General features: G+C 42.9%; 1 protein-coding gene across 10 annotated transcripts; it reads right to left on the reverse strand.

The window, feature by feature from the left end:
• Positions 1-485: 485 nt before the first annotated feature.
• On the reverse strand, positions 486-17,230 carry HENMT1 (HEN methyltransferase 1). Of its 10 annotated transcripts, none has more exons than XM_053250359.1 (9): positions 17,038-17,228; positions 13,822-13,880; positions 13,584-13,706; positions 12,820-12,944; positions 9,491-9,603; positions 6,973-7,137; positions 3,922-4,101; positions 2,397-2,571; positions 486-1,073 (listed from the first exon to the last, which is right to left on the reverse strand). In XM_053250359.1, the coding sequence occupies exons 3-9, from the start codon at positions 13,600-13,602 to the stop codon at positions 675-677; spliced, it is 1,176 nt and encodes a 391-aa protein (XP_053106334.1). In that variant the 5' UTR covers positions 13,603-13,706; positions 13,822-13,880; positions 17,038-17,228; the 3' UTR covers positions 486-674. The 10 variants fall into 10 exon arrangements, with proteins under 10 accessions (XP_053106334.1, XP_053106333.1, XP_053106336.1 ...); XM_053250358.1 differs by having other exon boundaries at positions 13,584-13,703; positions 13,821-13,880; XM_053250361.1 differs by lacking the exon at positions 13,822-13,880 and having other exon boundaries at positions 12,844-12,944; positions 13,584-13,705; positions 17,038-17,229.
• Between the last annotated feature and the right edge of the window lie 2,844 nt (positions 17,231-20,074).

Raw genomic sequence — 20,074 nt, forward strand, 5'->3', positions numbered from 1 at the left:
TATACATTCATAAAAACCGCCCGTCCATCCCCGCAAGGAGTGTGGCTTGCTACTGCATCACGTGTATCATCGTCTATGTCGCAAAGTTATGTCATTCTAATCAATCAAGTGCCATGGTCGGCCATCAAGAAACTGATTGTAAGGACGCCCAACTGCCACAAGGGGATACTACGGTCACGTGCATCTGGCGATTGCCGGGGTCGTGAGGAGCTAACGGATTCCAACTGAAGCTGATCTGCACAGGCGCAGAACCCCATCAGTTATGAATGTATGGAACCACTACCAGATCATCTGTTACAGGTAAGCAACCTGTTCTTATGTCGATTTCTTAACCCAAACAGTTGACTGTTTTTTCACATAGCCCATTTTAAAGCAGGCATATAGCACCTGATCCAAGTATTTCTAGTTAAGAGTGTCAAGTCAACAAGTGCTAAATTTGTCTAGCAGTTACCAGAATGCTGCTAGTAGTCATCCTCCAGCTGAAGTAGTACCAAAAGCATCTTTAATTTTTATATTTGTTTACAAGGGATTCCCACAGTGGGGTCTCATCCAAGGGACTGATCAAGTCCACACCTACTTAGTTTCATCAGTGCTGCAGCCTCAGATGCTCCTACACCATTCAGTTGGCCCATGCCAAGAACAAGTATCAGATTACATCATTATATAAACAGTTGCTAATTCTCCTCATTTTCATATTCGACATCAATCAGCACTGCAGTCCCATCCTTGCTCAGTGTAACTTTGCCAGTTATGAGCTTGGTCAGAGTTTCAAAAGTACCACAAAGGTGATGCACTTTGGGGAAAGAAAAGATTTTTTCTAGAGGTATAGAGACAGTACTTCCATTAATAAATGGCTCCATACTTCTGTTGTCCTTTTCAGCTAAAGGAAAATGCTCCAAATACTTCAGGAAACAATGTTGTGGCTGTAAGCTGGGTTCTATTTCAACAGGGTTAGATATTTTACAGTCCAATATTCTCCTTGCAATTAGTTGTGCTGTCCGAAAAACTTCACCGACCACTGCATTCTGCAAATACTTTTCATCTTTAAGACTTGGATATACAGCTTTGAAAACCTTTGACACAAGAGAAAAAGGTCATTGAAGTGCACTTAAACATTTAAGTAGCATATTTCATATGCTTCTGTTAAATACTACAACTAACAACTGTACTATAAACTAGGCATAGCTGTACTGAATCCTCATAACACAGCAAAATTTACAGTAAACCAGAACTAGGTTTAAAGCAATTAGTTCTTATTTAACATTAAAAGCAAGTGTCAAAAGACATTCCACGCCGCTGATTCTTTAACAGATTGCAGTTGGAAAACCACAGATGTATAAGCCACAGTGATTTCCAGCACAATGTTTGATATGCTCCTCATTCCAGCTGTCAAAGCCATCCATTTGTGTCTTAACAACACAATTAGAAATGAGCCCTCTCGGGCTTACAATAGGAGCAAGGCTTCCTGCAAAATTGGGTAAGGTTTGTGCAAACTATTAAAGGTACAAAGGTCTGAGCATAATCAGCCTCTTCTCTATAAGTTGCCCACTCCAACTAATTGAAAAAATGAGAAAGCAGAAATCTGAAATATAAACACTGCAGTTGATTCTATATTTGTATGTTACATCTCATATTGTACATCTCATATTGCAAACTACAGTACAAGTGCAGAATAGTCTGGATAAAGTGTTAGTCTAAACTACATCCAACTCTAAGACAAACTGGTGGGATTCTTTGGCATCTCATTCCAAAGGCTTTTATACACTATCAAAGTGTGTGTCACATTTGCAAATATAATCACACTTCCAGTACATTCTTCTCTGAGAAATATTATTAAGCCTTGCCAATACTAGATTACCTAAATAGAGAGAATTATTCTCAAATTCTGGCTCTCATCCTAAATCCCCAAGTGCCATTGGTTCATTGATCTTAACACAGTTTTGCTTTTAGCTGAAATCAGTAGAACTTCCTTCCACACCAACCGCTGATCATCCACAACATTCCTTTGATATCAATTTATTATTTATTTATTTGATTTCTATACTGCCCTTCCAAAAATGGCTCAGGGCAGTTTACACAGAGAAATAACAAACAAATAAGATGGAACCCTGTCCCCAGAGGGCTCACAATCTAAAAAGAAACATAAGATAGACACCAGCAACAGTCACTGGAAGTACTGTGCTGGGGGTAGATAGGGCTAGTTACTCTCCCCATGCTAAATAAAGAGAATCACCACATTAAAAGGTTGCCTCTTTGCCAAGTTAGCAGGGGTTAAGAAGGCAGACCCCGGACATTTTGATACTTATTACTATTATACACAGTTCTTAGATATCGTACAAAGCAGCTCCTTGTATTGCTTTGGACCGAGGTATGTTAGACCGAGAAGATCTACTTACAGTTTTATAAGCATGTTCTCTGCATTTTTCAAACTTGTCAGGTTCTCTGTTCTTCAGATCATTTCTCACAAACACACCGATTTGGGTACAAAATCCAACATCTTTTCCAGGAGGTGGAACTCCTAATCCAGTAAACTCCACTCTATAACCATAGTGAGCAGCAGTATCTAGGGCCCTAGGTTTATGAAAAGATATCAAATAGAGTAATGAGGACTTCTTGGCTCAAACAAGCTATTTGATGTAAACTGCCCTGAGACGTTTTTGGAAGGTTGGTATATACATCAATCAAATAAATTCAGCTTATCAATCATGTGAGTAGTCTCACTAGTATTTTATCTACTGCTGTCTCTGAAACTTCTCTCTGTTCTCAAACCCTACATTAAGAAGCTGGAGCATTAGGAGTTGCTCTTGCTCACAACATTCAGCTCCATCCCTTAGAAAAGCACGATGAAGTATACCCACCTTCACTGCCTGCATGTATTGACTTCCAGAAGAATGGTGCCCGTTTCATTTTTAGGGCTACTAAGCAGACAGTAGAAAAACGTGATACCACACTCCCCCATTAGGAAGAGATTCCTGTTTAAAGGTTTTCCAACTAGAGTATTAATACTCTTGGATGTACTCAGCCATTGTTATGAAATATGGCATGGCAGTTAGGAGTTGTATTATACAGTGGAGGCAGAGTCCCACAGATGTAAACTACATTGGCATAGGAGGGAGGGAGTATTTGGGGTTAGTGGAACAGGGATCATGGGAGACTTACAAGACTTTGCTATCTCCCTTTATTAGAGGATACCCTTTCTTCTCCAAGCCCAATTCCCCATATATCTCTGCTTCTTCAGATGATTTGCAAAGAGATACATATCCTTAGAAGTTAGGAAGCCCCACAAAAGGAAGTATACACCAAGTATAAGTGTGGTTGATTTTTCATCTCTTTTCTCACCTGCTTTCCTCAGGTTAAGAACAAGGGTCCATATATCAGCTTTGCTTACTAGCCAAGCATCAATCTACCCCCACCCCCAACCACACACACAAACCCAACTTCCTACAGTACAAACACACACACACCATCTGCTCCCCCAATCATACTCTCAAGCCTCTCCAGGGGTCCATAACTGTGAAATCCAATAAAAAAAATTATGAGGTTGTTCCACACGTTGATAAATAGAGAAGACTTGGGATTTCCAAACAGCGATTAATTCCAAAATGAACCTAAAATTTCTACGTCAGATTATATGAGATCCAGACAACATCAAAGAAAAAGTCACCCCTATTCAATTCTATTCAAAGTACTATTGCAGGGAGTTGGGTTTTTCAGTTATTCCTGGATTGTCAGCATATGGCCAGCAGGTGGTGCTAAAACACACCATGACTGTCCTCTGGATACTGCACAATCTTTCATATACAAGTCTGTGTTCATATTAGAATAAATTGAGAATTTTTAACTGGCAACAGACTGCATATATTAAAATAACCACCATTTTATGTCTATGAAGCCATAGACAGACAGATGTCATGAACTCACCAGTTCTGAAATTGTGCTCGATTCCATTCAAATTTATGGTCTGGATGTCTGAATAACGTTACTGAAAGCAAAGGATTAAATTCTGAGTTTGGTGTGCTAATTATGATCATGGCTGGAGACATAAAACCAAATACCACTTCTGGAAATTTCTCCAATTCTTTTGCTTCCAGATGTTCTATTCTGAAAGTAGAAGGATATGCAGAAACTTGAAATCCTGTTAGGATCTTTTCACCTTCCCAACCAATTGAGTACATTTACTCCATAATATAATTAAACTGTACTGATGATGATATTATTTATTTATTTATTACATTTATAAACCGCCCCATCCAGAGGCTCTGGGCAGAGTACAACAACTTTTTAAAAAGACATAAAACCCACAATTCAAACACAATGCTAAAAACAATATAAAAACAATTCAAAAATGATTAGAACTATTTATTTAAAACCAATTAAAATACTTTTTAAAACAACAACACTTCCAGGCCAAATAAATAGGTTTTTAGGGCTCTCTACAGCGAGCCAAAACTGCGGATATCTGCCGGGAGTGCATTCCATAGACCAGGAGCAGCTACAGAAGAGGCCCGGTTCCGAGTCGCCACCAAACGAACCAGTGGTAACTGGAGACGGACCTCTCCAGATAACCTCAACGAGCGATGGGGATCATACCGAAGAAGGCGCTCTCTAAGGTAATCCAGACCCAAGCCATTCAGAGCTTTAAAGGTAATAACCAGCACTTTGTATTTTGCCCAGAAACATATCGGCAGCCAGTGCAGCTGTTTTAAGACAGGCATAATATGGTCTCTCCGGGTTCCCCCAGAGACCAATCTGGCTGCCGCATTTTGAACTAACTGAAGTTTCTGAACTACGTACAAAGGCAGCCCCATGTAGAGCGCATTGCAGTAATTGAGCCTGGAGGTTACCGGCTGATGCACCACTGTTTTGAGATCATTTTTTTCAAGGAATGGACGTTATTACAAGTTGAGGTAAATTGGTCTTCTAAAGGAATTTAGCTTTATGACCTTAACAAGTGAAACTACCTGAAGGTGTTACACACATGGCTTTTACGTCAAATCTCCTCCGGAATAGAGTGTGCCAGTCCACATATCAGCTACATTTACCCCAAAGTCACTCCAGGCTATCAGGGACCAGTACAGACAGAATTCTGTTTTTTCCTGAATCAAGGCTGCGCATTCTGACTTAGCCCAAATTATGTCCGGCTTTAGAAAATCCTCTATTTTCAGCGGCTTTTTAAAAAAATCCGAGGCTTCTTTTATGCCCCACCGCTTCTCCCTTGATGTGTGTAGGGGCCATTGCCAGTATTTCGGCGTTTTTCAATACTTTTCAAAAGAATGGCGAAGCCCACATTTGCTCTTCATTTTCCTGATTGTATAAAAAGGATTGACTTTAGCATGGGCAAAAGGTAAACAAACTTGTTTGGGCAACAACTGCAAATGCAGAACATTCCCTAAAGGTTTTCTATTAACCACATAGTACTTTTTCCAAGGTGTAATGCTCTTTACAATCATGGTGGTCCTCACAAGAATCTCTGGAGGATAGATCACTGTGTTCAGCATCTCCAGTGCTTGAATTCTTGCAGGGAGCAGGCGAGCACGCGCAGTTGTGCCTGGTGAAGGGAGGATGGTAGTGGGTGAAAAGGAGAAGGAGATTGCGTATCCTCTCTTGGGGCTTATTGCAGGCACAATGCTGGCTCCGCCACAACTAAGTCACAGCAGGAGGGAGCTGAACCAGGCAGCGCCATGGAGGAGCTGAGCAGTGTGGGAGAGCATGCCTTTGCTGCCAAGTACATCCTCAGCAAACAGCTCCACAAGGGCAAGCTGGAATATCTGGTGAAGTGGGGAGGCTGGTCCTTCAAGCACAAAAACTGAGAACCTGAGAAGAACATTCTTGATCCCCCGGCTTCTCTTGGCCTTTCAGAAGAAGGAACACGAAAAAGCGGTTCAGGATAGGAAAAGGGGCAAGAGACCCAGAGGCTCAGAGTGAATTGAGACTACAGGTTCTGATGTAACCCAAGCCCTTTTTGTCTGAGCTGATTCACCTGCATTTTTCTTCATGACCGAATAAAGCAATGATTTCTACTTTAAACTTCCCTGCCTCTTAGATGGTGGGGGTGGCGACAGGAGGTGATGAAGGTATTCACTCACAAAGTTCATTATAAAACCAGCAAAGATATGGGTCAGATTCGGCAGGTTCAGGTTAAGCGTTCTGCTGTTTGATCCGCCTGCTTTGCAGCTTGTCATGCCATTCGTCCGTAACCAGATGACAAACAAACAAAAAAACTCTCTCGCCGCCTCCTCCTCTGAGATCTGATTGGTTGGAGGAAAAACCCAGAGCAAGCTGTGAGAATGCACACAGGAAAAAGCTCTGCCAGGGATTGCGGAGAGGAGCCGACCCTATGTGAACTGTCCATTTAATCCCCCCAATTAAACATCTGCGAATCTGCTGCAAAGCAGATTTGCTCTTCAGATATCCCGCAGCATGAAGCCACATGTGAATAACTCCCTGGTAGTTGTTCCACCTAGCCCAGAACTGTCTATTCCAACTAACAGCAGTTCTCCAAGGTTTATCTCACCCCTACTACTTGGATAGATCCATTCACTGGAGATGCCTGGGACTGAGCGTGGAGTGTCGTACATGCAAGTGTTCTACTACTATGCTATGGGCCTCCCTCTCCCCATCTACATCCCCCTTATGGGCTCTTCATCTCACTCTATTCTTCTTTTCAGCCACATTTCTATGTCCTTTGCTCTAAAGAACTGCCTACCTTGCAAAGCAAGCATCATAATCCAATTGTAAGACACTAAGCTTTCCAATATTAATATTGTAAAATGTAGTCTAAGAAGTGAAACAATAATACGGTGACGATCAGCACACTAATAGTAGTTAATAATGAGCAGTTGCTCCGAACTAGAAAAGAGACGTGCAGTATATATGATAGAAAAAGCTATTTAATTGGCATGTGTGGTTGTTGTTTTAAACTAAAATGAGAAGTTGATATTAAAAACAAAAACATTTCAGCAGAATACTCACAGTTCAATACATGTTACCATGTCAAAGCCCAGCATACAGGGGTCTTTGTGAGCAACTGAACCCTGATGGAGGGTAACAGTCAGAGCCCTTTCACTTGGCTGAAGATAGTCACCAGGAAGGGGAGACAGGGTATACCTAGAAGCAGAGAAGTTGAACAACACAGAACTACAATGACAGTTGTTTTTGACTTATTTCTCCCTCATTTCTTGTATCCAGCTAATTGCAGCTGAAAGCTGCAGCTTGTTCCAGCTAATTCCAACTGAAAGCCATTCATCTGTAAAATAGGACTGTGCAATCCAAAGATGCTTGCATTTTAATATTTATCCTCAAACCAGTTCAGAGTGGGTGCACTGAATGACACTGGTTTCTGAAAGGTCTCAGACATGCACTCACCGCACATCTTTAGTCCTCACCAGCAACTTCAAAAAATGTTCACATTAACTTGTCCACAGCATGAACACTGGTGATTACAGGATCAGTATGGGCCAGAGTCTCTATAGAGCATGATACAACTTTCATTGAAGGGGAGAGAGAGAGAGAGAGAGAGAGAGAGAGAGAGAGAGAGAGAGAGAGAGAGAGAGCGTGCGCACACTTACTGCTTTTTCCATCATCCCATGTTTTAGTCTAAGTGTTGGACTGCCAGCATAAACACATCAATGTGCACTAACAGACAAATTCCTCTTTGATGTAAGAGCAAGGTTTCAATCAAAGCTCAACTTCTAAAAGAGATTGTTTCTTGGCTGTGCTCTCCACAAAATAGGTCTTAAATGTTTATCTTTCAGCAAAAACAGGACATTTTTTCAGACAATCCCAACAGCTTTTAAAAGGTTTCTTGAAAAGAAAAAACTAGGGAAGAGTGCAATTTGCTAAAGCCCAAACAAGCCAGTGTAGAATCATTCCTGCAGACATATTAGAAACTGTTAATACTAATAATATTGGGGTGGGTCCAACTAGAGAGTATCACATTTCAAGTGCAGAACTGTATAGCATGGAATTAGATATTACTGTAAAGTCTTTATCCTCAAGTTGATTTCTGGTATTTTCTCCCTCCCCGCCGGCAGACATTAAATGATGTTTGTTTTTCTTTAAATACTGCAGCAGGAAGCTATTTAGGTACCACAGTCTGTGATTTTCCCCAACAGATGTATGCAAGAAAGTCAGCAACTGATTATTTAAAAGTGTTACTACTATCATCAATACAAGTTATACCAACATTTTCAAATCTAAAAACATCATAACTAAGAAAAACAACAGTCAAAAAGACATTTAAAGACATCTCCCTCCCTGTACCCGCCACCACCATGCTGCAGTCAATTCTCAGCCCTGCATTAGAAACTGAACTGTCCATCAGAAGACTTTAGGAAGACTTTCCACCAAGAAAGGGAAAAATGAAGCCCTCTATATTTCCTTTGCTTCCTCCTGTGCAGTGCTTGACTAACAAGCAGAAGGGAAGCCAGCGTGGCGTAGTGGTTAGAGTGCTGGACTAGGACCGAGGAGACCCGAGTTCAAATCCCCATTCAGCCATGATACTAGCTGGGTGACTCTGGGCCAGTCACTTCTCTCTCAGCCTAACCTACTTCACAGGGATATTGTGAGGAGAAACCTAAGTACGTAGTACACCGCTCTGGGCTCCCTGGAGAAAGAGTGAGATATAAAATGTAAAATAAAATAAAATAAAATAAAATATTAAATAAATGGTTGCCTGTTCAAATCCCCGCTGGTATTATATCGGGCAGCAGCAATATAGGAAGATGCTGAAAGGCATCATCTCACACTGCGCAGGAGGAGGCAATGGTAAACCCCTCCTGTATTCTACCAAAGAAAACCACAGGGCTCTGTGGTTGCCAGGAGTCGAAATCAACTTGATGGCATACTTTACTCTTCCTGTGAACTCTTATATTACTCTCGAGTTCCTGGGGCACAAAAACTGCTTTCTTATACAATAAAAGTTTACCATATTTTTGCAAATATCACCTGCATACAAGTATAACCTACGTACAAGTATAACCTGCAGCTGATCAGCTTTTTCTTTAAAACTTGTATTACCCGCTCCCTGTATTACTTGCATTTGCTCAGATGGCCATTCAAAGCTAAAATCCGTTTCACCTCTCCTATCATTCTGAATGAGAACAGTCAGCAGCAGCCGCAATTATTGTTCACTGAAGCTTTTGTTTGACAAGTTGTTATTGCACATCCACACTGCAGCAAAAGGATAGTGAAAGCAATCTTTCAGCAGCGCTTGTGCACAAGAACACCTTGTCAAGCAAAAAATAAATAAATAATTCAGTGGACGGTAATTGCAGTTGCTGCTATCTGAGGCAAGAGATGCCCTCACTGACTATTCTGTCTTTAAATCGCTATTCTGGGCTCTGGAACAGTGCTTTAAATGGCTGCTCCTATGTAAAAGTTATGTTGTATACCTTGCACCCACTTAATTCCCCACACTTCCTTTCCAGGATGAAAAACTTTGTATGCCCTGTGGGTTATATTCACAAATACACCATATTTTCCTCCTTACATTTTTTCCTTCATCACCTCCTCACTGATATCTAGGCCAACAAGCACTTCAATGCAGTTGCAGAATTTCAGCATCCAGAGCAGCCTACAGTCAGCACATCCCAAATCTGCCACCTGTAAGTTAGAATTGATACAGTGCAGCTTACACTTGTCATAATTAACAACTAGTGTGACTTTCATTATGTTCTCCTTTAATAGCTAATAGTTTAATGAAGGACGGATAAAATAACTCCTTTATTCTGGGTTATCTGCACTATTACTCTATTGTGGGATGGTGCAGAATTGAAAACAAGTTAATACATAGCTGATACGCCTGTGCGGAAGAAGTACAGTATATAGGAATCTGGGCTCCTGCACTAGAAACCAGGCCTTTTCTTTCAGCTACAACACACTGAATGTCCTTATTACAGAGCAAATGTCCTTATTACAGTTTCTACTTCTACAAACAGTGTGGGCAGAAACAAGGCCATCACCATTTTTCAACAAAAGGTTATCAAAGAGGTTTAAGTAGCAATAAGAGTAAGAAAGTGGTTCTCTGTCCCAAGGAGCCTCACAATCTAAAAAAGGAACACAAGGAAGACAGCAGCACCAGCCACTGGGGACACATGGTTCAAGGGTTGAATAGGAACAGTTGCTTTCCCCCTGCTAAATGTAAGAGAGCCACCACTTTAAGAAGCTGAACATGATGTATTCCTTTGCTCATTCCCAGTGGTATACAAGACGGTAAACATACTTAGAGAAGCCTATTTCCTACACAGCCTATGATGCTGGCTTGGTGATGATAGGGGAGAAGCGAGAAAAGGTGATTTAATGGCTTCTTGCATGATTACTGTTAAATACACAGTAATCCATTCTTTTGACACTTCTTTTAAAAAGGGCTATTTACCTCACATTGTGCATCAACAGAATGCAGCTAGAACATGCAGTATAAACATGTTCCTTGTTCCCAAGTAAGTTACTTTTGATGAAACCTGCATTGGAGCCCTAAGAGTTGGCTAATTACAGACCTGTTTCTAACCTTCCATGGCTGGGCAAGGTAACTGAGCGGGCGGTGGCCTCGCAGCTCCAGACAATTTTGGATGATGCAGATTATCTAGACCCATTTCAAATGGGCTTTCGTGTGGGCTATGGGGTTGAGACTGCCTTGGTCAGCTTGATGGATGATCTCGAATTAGCTATTGACAGAGAGAGTGAGACTCTGCTGATCCTTTTGGATCTCTCTGCAGCTTTCAATGCCATCAACTAAAGTATCCTTCTGGACCGCCTGAGGGAGATGGGATTGGGTGGCACTGTTTTACAGTGGTTCTGCTGCTACCTCTTTGGTAGATTCCAGATGGTGTTGCTTGAAGACTGCTGTTCTGCAAAGCGAGAACTACAGTGGGGAGTTCCACAAGGCTCCATAGTGTCTCCAATGTGTTTTAGCATCTACACGAAACCACTGGGAGAGATCATCAGGAGGTCCGGTGCAGGGTGTTATCAATATGCTGTTGACACCCAGATCTACTTCTCCATGTCAACCTCATCAGGAAATGACATATCTTCCCTAAATGCCTGCCTGGAGGCAATAATGAGCTGGATGAGGGATAACAAATTGAAGTTGAATCCAAATAAGATGGAGGTACTGACTGTGGAGGGTCAGAACCAAAGATATGGTTTAGATCTGCTTGTTCTGGAGAGGTTACACTCCTCCTGAAAGATCAGGTACATAGTTTGGGAATGCTCCTGGATCCAAAACTCTCCCTGGTTTCTCAGGTTGAGGCAGTGGACAGAAGCACTTATCAGCTTTGGCTGATACATCAGCTACATCCATTTCTAGAGGTAAATGACCTTAAAACAGTGGTACATATGCTAGTAACCTCCAGGCTTGACTACTCTAATGCACTCTACATGGAGCTGCCTTCGAACATTGTCCAGAAACTACAACTGGTACAGAATGCAGCAGCCAGATTGGTCTCTGGGCCAACCTGAAGGAACCACATAAAGCCCATTTTAAAATAAATGCACTGGCTGCTGATACGTTTCTGGGCAGAATACAGAGTATTCTGGAGAGGAAAGCTGGTTTTGTGGTAGCAAGTATGACTTGTTCCCTTAGCTAAGCAGGGTACACCCTGGTTGCAAGTGAATCGGAGACGATGTGTGAACACTGTAAGATATTCCCCTTAGGGGATGGAGCTGCTCTGGGAAGAGCAGAAGGTTTCAAGCTCCCTCCCTTGCTTCTCCAAGATAGGGCTGAGAGAGATTCCTACCTGCAACCTTGGAGAGGCTGCTGCCAGTCTGTGAAGACAATACTGTGCTAGACAGAGCAATGGTCTGACTCAGTATATGGTAGCTTTCTATGTTCCTAAAGTGCTGGTTATTACCTATAAAGTGCTTAACAACTTGGGCCCAGGGTATTTAAGAGAGCGCCTTCTTTGTCATGAACCCTGCCACCTATTACAGTCTTCTGGAGAGGTACGGTTACAATTGCAACAGGCTTGTTTGGAGGCAACTTGTGACTGGGCTTTCTCTCGGGCTGCCCCAGGGCTTAGGAATATGCTCCCTGTTGAAATCAGAGTATCTCCTTCTCTATTTGCTTTCAGGAAGACTCTCAAGACACACCTGTTCTCATAGGCTTGTAACTGGAATTAATGTTAATAATTTGTTTTTAACAACTTGTTTTATCGTATTTTGTGGATTTTTAATCTGTTTTAATCTGGATTTTTACTTTTTATACTGTTAAATTTTGTACGCTGCCTAGAGATGTACATATCAGGTGGTATAGAAATATGATAAATAAAATAATAAATACATTCCTGGAACCAAGGCCTCCCTATTCTGTACATCTTCCATTATGGTAGTTCTTTTGTAATGGGAAGATTACATTTTCCATATGCTTAAATTGAAAATATGAGATGCTACTTCCAGATATGAGCAATGGGTGCCTTGTTAGGTGGAATGGCTTTTACATGAGTTTCCAAGCATCCACTGGAAGTCTATTTGACATTATTGAAATGTCTACACCAAGTACTTCAAAGTGGCTTATAAATGTTTAGAGTACTAGTAGACACAGCTGTTGTTACTAATGAAAAATCAATACTATCCATTCTACACTTATTATTTAATGACTTTTGTTTCTTGTTGGATTTTCTGTCCAACTCCACCCCCACTTCACCAATTATTTGGAGGCTGTGTACTCCACTGCAGTATAGTTCTTGCATGGACATGTCATGCACGTCTAGGTTTATTATTTAACCCAAAATGACATGTCACACAGTAGCAAGGCAAATACACTAAGGAGCCACGTTTCTCAAACAGTTAATCATATTGAAGGAGAGCATGTTGTGTACCAACCTTTTTAGGTTTATGTTTACTCACTAGCTGTATAATAAACTGGTAGCGCTGTTTGTACAATGGGGGTGTGAACTTAATTGGCCTTGCAAGGGCATCCTTTTGCAACTTCACATCCATTATCAATGCTAAAAAACACAACCGAATGAAAAGGTTTCTTAAATATTGTGCAAATAATAAATATTTTTAGATTAGCATTTCCTGTGAGTACTTCATAATACAGTACAAATATCTGATGGAGTCTGCTTTCCCTTCAGTCAGAAATCTAAGACAACATCTGTATCTACTTTGACAGGACTGACATTTTTGTTCCACATTCACATATTTCTTTAGCTTATCTTTCCTCCATGGGATTGACCTGCAACACTTACTATGGACCTCACTATTATCCCCTGGCCTTTACTTTAAGATATTGTTTATTATAAATAACATTAATGTAAAAGGGATTATTACAGTACCGGTAATTATTTCCTATTATAAAGTTTTTTAACAATTAAGGTCTGTCCTACAACTGCAATCCTAAGCATGCGGAAGTAAGGCACTGAAGTCAACAGGCCTTACTTCTGAATGAATATGCTTAACATTAAAAGATGTAAATGTTAATTTACTATTTATTAATAGTCATAATTTTGACTATAAAGAATAGAGAAGAGAAGTAATACCATGTTTTTGTACAGCATTCAGGCATTGCTGTCACTGCAAACAGACTGTTGACAAGTATGACAAGCATGAACTACAAAATTACCAAAGTGTTTTAACAGGCTTACTGGAAGGTTGCTTTTCCATTTATATTACAGGTTTTATGAGGCTGTCTCATTAAGATGATCCTTCAGACAAATGCTAAATTGTTGTACACCACCCAGACGTAGGTTTTGGGCAGTATATAAATCTGTTAAATGAATAAAAATAAAGGGACACAGATAAAACTTTCCTCTTTGTTTTCTTTCTGAGACCATCTCTGTCCAGATAGTTATTTGATAAATGACTAATTATTTAAGATACTTATCACATATCTCCTTTCAGCAAATTATTTCCCCAGACACTTCAATGAAAATGCTGACACACTGTGAGATAAAATAAAGAGAAAATGAACTATCTTATACAATGCATCTTGTACCATGCCCCTAACATGAGGAGATCCCCAATAATACTGGGTAGCATCTACAGCGGCACTTATAGACTTTTTGCCATTGCAATTCCCCTCAACTGCACCATTGCTACTGGAAGGGAAACGACCCAGATGATGTGGTACAAGGAATTCTGTTTGCATATATACAGGCTCGTGCAACAGGTGAAGCTAGAACTAGGGATGTACATGAATAACCGGCTGTTCGGCCAGTTCGAAGGCAGCGGAGGGGGGGTGTTGGACTTTAATGGCGGGGAGGGTGCACTTAACCCTCCCTCCGCTTTTCCCCTGCCTGCACTCCATTATTCAAGGCTTCTTCGGGACAGCAGCATACCTCTCTGCCGCCCCGTCCCTTCTTTGCCCGGATGTACCTAGTGCGCCAGGTACTTCTGGGCAAAGAGGGGACAGGGCAGCAGAGAGGTATGCTACTGTCCCGAAGGAGCCTTGAATAACGGAGTGCCGGTGGAGGAAAATCAGAGGGAGGAGTAGGAGTAAGTGCACCCTCCCCCGCCCTTAAAGTCCAACCCTGCCCCCCCTGCCTTTAAATCGCTCACACCCGGTTCCATGCACATCCCTAGCTAGAACTAGTCTGGAACAGTAGTAAAATTCTTCACACATGATCATGCTCTGGGTCCTTATTACAGCACAACAGCATTTATACTAGCACAAGACTAGTCTGGATACTACCCCATAATAGGAATGCCTGCTCGCATATCAGCCTATCCATGCTCTAAGACAGGTTTGCTTAACTTAGCTCCCACCCCCCACCACAGCTGTCTTTGACAACAACTCCCATAATCCCCAGCTACAGTGGTCAATAGCCAGGGATTATGGGAATTGTAGGCCAACATCTGCAAGAGGGCAGAAGTTAGGCAGCCCTGCTCTAAGATAATCATTCTGGGGGCCTGTTCCAAATGCTATTGTTTGCCAAGTCAAACTCAACAACTACAACTATGGGAGAATAGACCTTTTCAGTGGCAATGCCCTCAAATTCCTTCCTCAGAGACATTTGTCAGCTCTAAGCTCTGGGAAGGAAAGGAAACAATCTTTGGTTATATAATCTGTTTACTTAGAGGATTTATACCCCACTTTGCAACCAAATAATTCTCAAGGCAGCTTACACACACAAACTAAGCAGCTTAGTCCTCTGGCTATCCTCCAGATGTTCCCTTTGCTTCAGTCCTCCCTGTAGAACTGGCAGTAGGAGCAGAGAGTTCTCTTCCAGCAGGGAGGGACAAACTAAGCTCCCTGCAGCAAGTCCTACCCTGATGTGAGGGCGGGGTGCTTCTCCTCCCCTTGTCAGGATGTTCTTCCTGGGAGGCAGCAAGTGAGACCTCTCAGCGGACCTTAGTCCCCTGTCCGAGAGACTAAACAGTGATCCCTTCAGTTTTGCTGTTCTCATTCCTGCAGGCAGGAGGAAGACTGGAATTTTAATTTTTGTCTTAAATGTTTACTTGGGAACAGTTCAGGTAGCGCTTTTGTTATTTTATTATTTAAAGAAGTGCACTCCCATTTCAATTCTACTTTTTAAAAATTTCAATGTGGCTTTATTATCCTGGCTTTAGTCACCCTTAGGCCAACTAGCAGCTTTTCCCTTTTAGGAACATAGGAAGCCACTTTATAAAGAGTCAGAGCACTGGTCCATCTAGCTCTCCATGTAGGAGAGGAGAGCTGGTCTTGTGGTAGTCCCCTTAGCTAAGCAGGGTCTGCCCTGTTTGCATATGAATGGGAGACTAGAAGTGTGAGCACTGTAAGATATTCCGCGCAGGGGATGGACCTACTCTGGGATGAGCAGAAGGTTTCAAGTTCCTTCCCTGGCTTCTCCAAGATAGGGCTGAGAGAGATTCCTGCCTGCAACCTTGGAGAAGCCTGCACAGACAATATTGAGCTAGCTAGACCAATGGTCTGACTCAGTATATGGCAGCTTCCTATGTTCCTATCTCAGGATTGTCTACCCAGACTGGCAGTGGCTTCTCCAAGATTGCAGGCAGGAGTCTCTCTCAGCCCATACTAGGGAATTGGAACGTTCCCCTTCTCGTAATCAGGTTAGTAAACTTGTATGTCATTTATGCAATGCTCGTGCATAGGAATAGGGAGGGAAGACGCGACCAAGAGGTTCACGCAGATGAGACAGTAAATCTCTTCTGGAAAAGTTTGTATAGTTATGTGCAAAAAGACAAGAGTATCTCTTCTAAACAGCAATGGGACAAAGTGTGGAAATGGACGTCGGACGTAACCCCCGATTACCTGATGTGCCTTGTAATCCCCCACCCCCGAGTTACAGTACTACCTGCATATACTTCATAACTTGTGTGTTTCCAAATCCTTGTGTGTAAATCTTTGTAGATATATCATGTACAAACAACCACTTTGTATATAATTGTGCTTTGGCAACATACTGTATGCTTTGGTAGTTTGTTGGTTCAATAAAAAAATCTTGTCCTATTAAAAAAAAAAAAATCTTGTCCTATCTTAGGAGTACCCAGGGAGGTTACTTGGAACCGCTCTGCATGTGAGCATGCAGATGTTCTCCCCAGAGCAGCTGCATCCCTGAAGGGGAATGTCTTGCTGTGCTCACATGCAGTCTCCCATTCAGTGTGTACTCTCTTTAGCAAAGGGGACAATTTATGCTTGGACACCTTACTGGTGCAGCGGGGAAATGCTTGACTAACGAGCAGAAGGTTGCCAGTTTGATTCCCCACTGGTACTATACTGGGCAACAGTGATATAGGAAGATGATGAAAGGCATCATCTCATAGTGCATGGGAGGAGGCAACAATAAACCCCTCCTGTATTCTACCAAAGAAAACCACAGGGCTCTGTGGGCGCCTGGAGTCGACATCGACTTGACCACGGCACACTTTACCCTTACTTGACAAGACTAGCTTTTCCAAGCCTACTAATTCTTAATCTCCAATACCTCAGGACTCCTCCCCCTCTCCCGGCGAGGTCACTTTATTTGTTCCTCCCATTCCCAAATCCTTCTTGTTCTTCTCCTTCCGCTTTCCTTTCCCGCCCCATCCCAAGCCAAGAGATTACCTTTTCTTTCTCACCCACAAACAAAACCTTGGCCTTCCTTAGGTATGTAGACTCACGTGCATGCCTGCTCCACCGGCCCCTTCCAGAAACCTGACCACGATCCACGACACACACGTCCAAAGCTTCCACCTCACGCTCTACGCCACTTTGAGCCCCGAAGGCACCACTTCACCCCGCGCGCGCCCTCAACCGCCAGTCTTCTGCCTCCCACCCACCCAAATGGCTAAGGATTCCGGGCAGTTCTCCCGCCACGCCCACGAAAGCACGCGCGCGCGTTCTTTCAATCACTTCGAGGCCGAGGCGACTACTGCTGCTGCCCCATTCTTAAAAACCCGCAACTTCCCTTGCCTGGGTGGCTAAGCCTAGTTGTGCGCTTATATTTAATGTTGCCTTCTAGCAGAAAACACCTTTTTAACTTCTCTCCACTACATATCGGCTGCCTCTTCGTCCCCCTCTGTCATGGTGGTGCAATCAAATTGAGCTTAAGACACTGCCAGAAAGGCAAACGTAGCCTGATCCTATGGCTGTTTACTCAGAAGTAAGCGCCACTGTGTACAGTGAGGTCTACTCCCGAGTAAATGTGTGTTGGATTGTAGCCTTCCTTCCATGGACGGGGTGGGGACTTTTTCCTTCACTCATTATTGGGTTCTTTTTGCTCCCAATTCTTTTTGTTCTTGGGTTCTTTTTGTTCGTTTCAAATGTGCTTATTGTCCCACTAGTGTGTGTCTATGTGTTTCACCCACACATACAAACATACAGTACGTGGGTTTTCACTTTTTTCCTGGCAGAACCTCCTGTGCCTTTAGTGATTTCATGATAATCCTGAGAAATTCAACAGATCATGTAGCTTTTGTTGCCACTGAGTTACTGTGATGGGGGGGAAACAACAGCATTTGTTGAATTTTTCAGGCTGGAGCTTCTGTTGAGCAAGAAGGTAGCAAATCTCTTACACACACCAGGGGTGTAGCAAGGTTGGCATGGGCCCCTTGCTGCGCAGCAGGCAGGAAGGCTGCCACGGCCCAGGGATCCCCCACCCCTGCCCAGAATAGAGATTGGACAGGCTGGCGGAGGCCCTGCCTGCAGGTCTTGCCACACATGCACCCAGCGGTGGTGCAGCTCCCATGGCCCAGCTGCACCCCCTGCCCCCTCACCTGGAAGAGAGATTAGGCTGGCGGGGCACCACCGCAGGTCTTGCCACACTTGGCCGCCGGACACATTCCCTCCTCCTCACTCTGCTTTGAGCAGGGCTGTCTCTAGCGGGGTGTGGGGCTGGAGGCGAATCAGCATGTGCAGGGCCTCCTTAATATTCAATAGCATTACAGAATCATACTGATTGATAAGATACAGGGTAAATAGTGTGAGTGAGGTTTTGGGACATGTCCAACCAGTGTGGACATATAGTGCATTTCTAAAGAAAAGAAAAGGAAAAAAGCACAACACATGCTTCACAGTTCTCTCAGACCTTCTGGGTAGCAAACCAACTTGAGCATAGTGCATTTATAAAAATATATAATATATATTGTTTATTCCAGAAGTTTTTGGGGGTTTTAAAAAACATTTTATATCCCGCTCTTCCTCCAAAGAGCTACATACTTAAGTTTCTCCTCACAACAACCCTGTGAAGTAGGTTAGGCTGAGAGAGAAGCGACTGGCCCAGAATCACCCAGCAACTATCATGGCTGAATGGGGATTTGAACTCGAGTCTCCCTGGTCCTAATCCAGCACTCTAACCACTACACCACACCATGAAACAAGTCACTTATAGGACTTCTTTTGGTTTAATTAAAAAAAATTAAAAACCAACAATTTGTTCAATCCACTTCAGTTTAAACATACATATTCCTCCTACCCTGCCCTACATCTCTGCTCCATACCAAAGCCCTATGCCAAGCCATTCCAGGTGATCTAAAGACTGGGGCAGAAAGGCAGGTGTTTTACCCTTTTTTTATGAAGGCAAAGGGCAGATTCTTCCATATGGGAGTGAAATGATGGGGGGGGGCCCTTCAGTTCCAGACATTTTTGCCATTTTCTGCCATGAAATAAGCTACTTATAGGACTTTTTAAAAATTAAAAAATATATTAAAAACCAACTAATTCCCCAGTCGGTTTCAAATTAAATATACAGAGTCTTCTCAATCTAGCAAGTGTAAAGTGATGCACATTGGGACGAAAAACCCCAACTTCAAGTATACGCTGATGGGATCTGAGCTGTCGGTGACTGACCAGTAGAGGGATCTTGGGGTCGTGGTGGACAGCTCGTTGAAAGTGTCGACTCATTGTGCAGCAGCTGTGAAAAAGGCAAATTCCATGCTAGGGATCATTAGGAAGGGGATTGAAAATAAAACGGCTAACATTATAATGCCCTTATACAAAACTATGGTGCGACCACACTTGGAGTACTGCGTACAATTCTGGTCACCACATCTTAAAAAGGACATTGTTGAACTGGAGAAGGTACAGAAGAGGGCAACCAAGATGATCAGGGGCCTAGAGCACCTTTCTTGTGAGGCAAGACTACAACACCTGGGGCTTTTTAGTTTAGAAAAAAGACGTCTGCGGGGAGACATGATAGAGGTCTATAAAATCATGCATGGCGTGGAGAAAGTGGAGAGAGAGATTCTTTTCCCTCTCACACAACACTAGAACCAGGGGTCACTCCATGAAATTGATTGCCAGGAGGTCTAGGACCAACAAACGGAAGTACTTTTTCACACAACGCGTGATCCACTTGTGGAACTCTCTGCCACAGGACGTGGTGACAGCCAACAACCTGGATGACTTTAAGAGGGGTTTGGATGACTTCATGGAGGAGAGGTCTATCAATGGCTACTAGTCGGAGGGCTGTGGGCCACCTCCAGCCTCAAGGGCAGGGTGCCTCTGAGTACCAGTTGCAGGGGAGTAATGGCAGGAGAGATGGCATGCCCTCAACTCCTGCCTGTGGCTTCCAGCAGCATCTGGTGGGCCACTGTGTGAAACAGGATGCTGGACTAGATGGGCCGTAGGCCTGATCCAGCAGGGCTGTTCTTATGTTCATGTTCTTATCCTACCTACCTCCCACCCCATATCAAAGCCCTATGATAAGCTGGTCTCTAA

This window comes from Hemicordylus capensis, chromosome 4, assembly GCF_027244095.1.
Source record: "Hemicordylus capensis ecotype Gifberg chromosome 4, rHemCap1.1.pri, whole genome shotgun sequence".
In the NCBI taxonomy this organism is placed as follows: domain Eukaryota; kingdom Metazoa; phylum Chordata; class Lepidosauria; order Squamata; family Cordylidae; genus Hemicordylus; species Hemicordylus capensis.

Bases quoted from the DNA above. Each gene is read 5' to 3' on its own strand.
- HENMT1 (XM_053250357.1), bottom strand. The intron at 9,604-12,819 runs GTTGGTACACAA...TCTAACTTACAG, and splicing joins GTAAACATAAACCTAAAAAG to GTGGCAGATTTGGGATGTGC. The intron at 7,138-9,490 runs GTAAGGAGGAAA...CTGTCATTGTAG, and splicing joins GAGGTGATGAAGGAAAAAAT to TTCTGTGTTGTTCAACTTCT.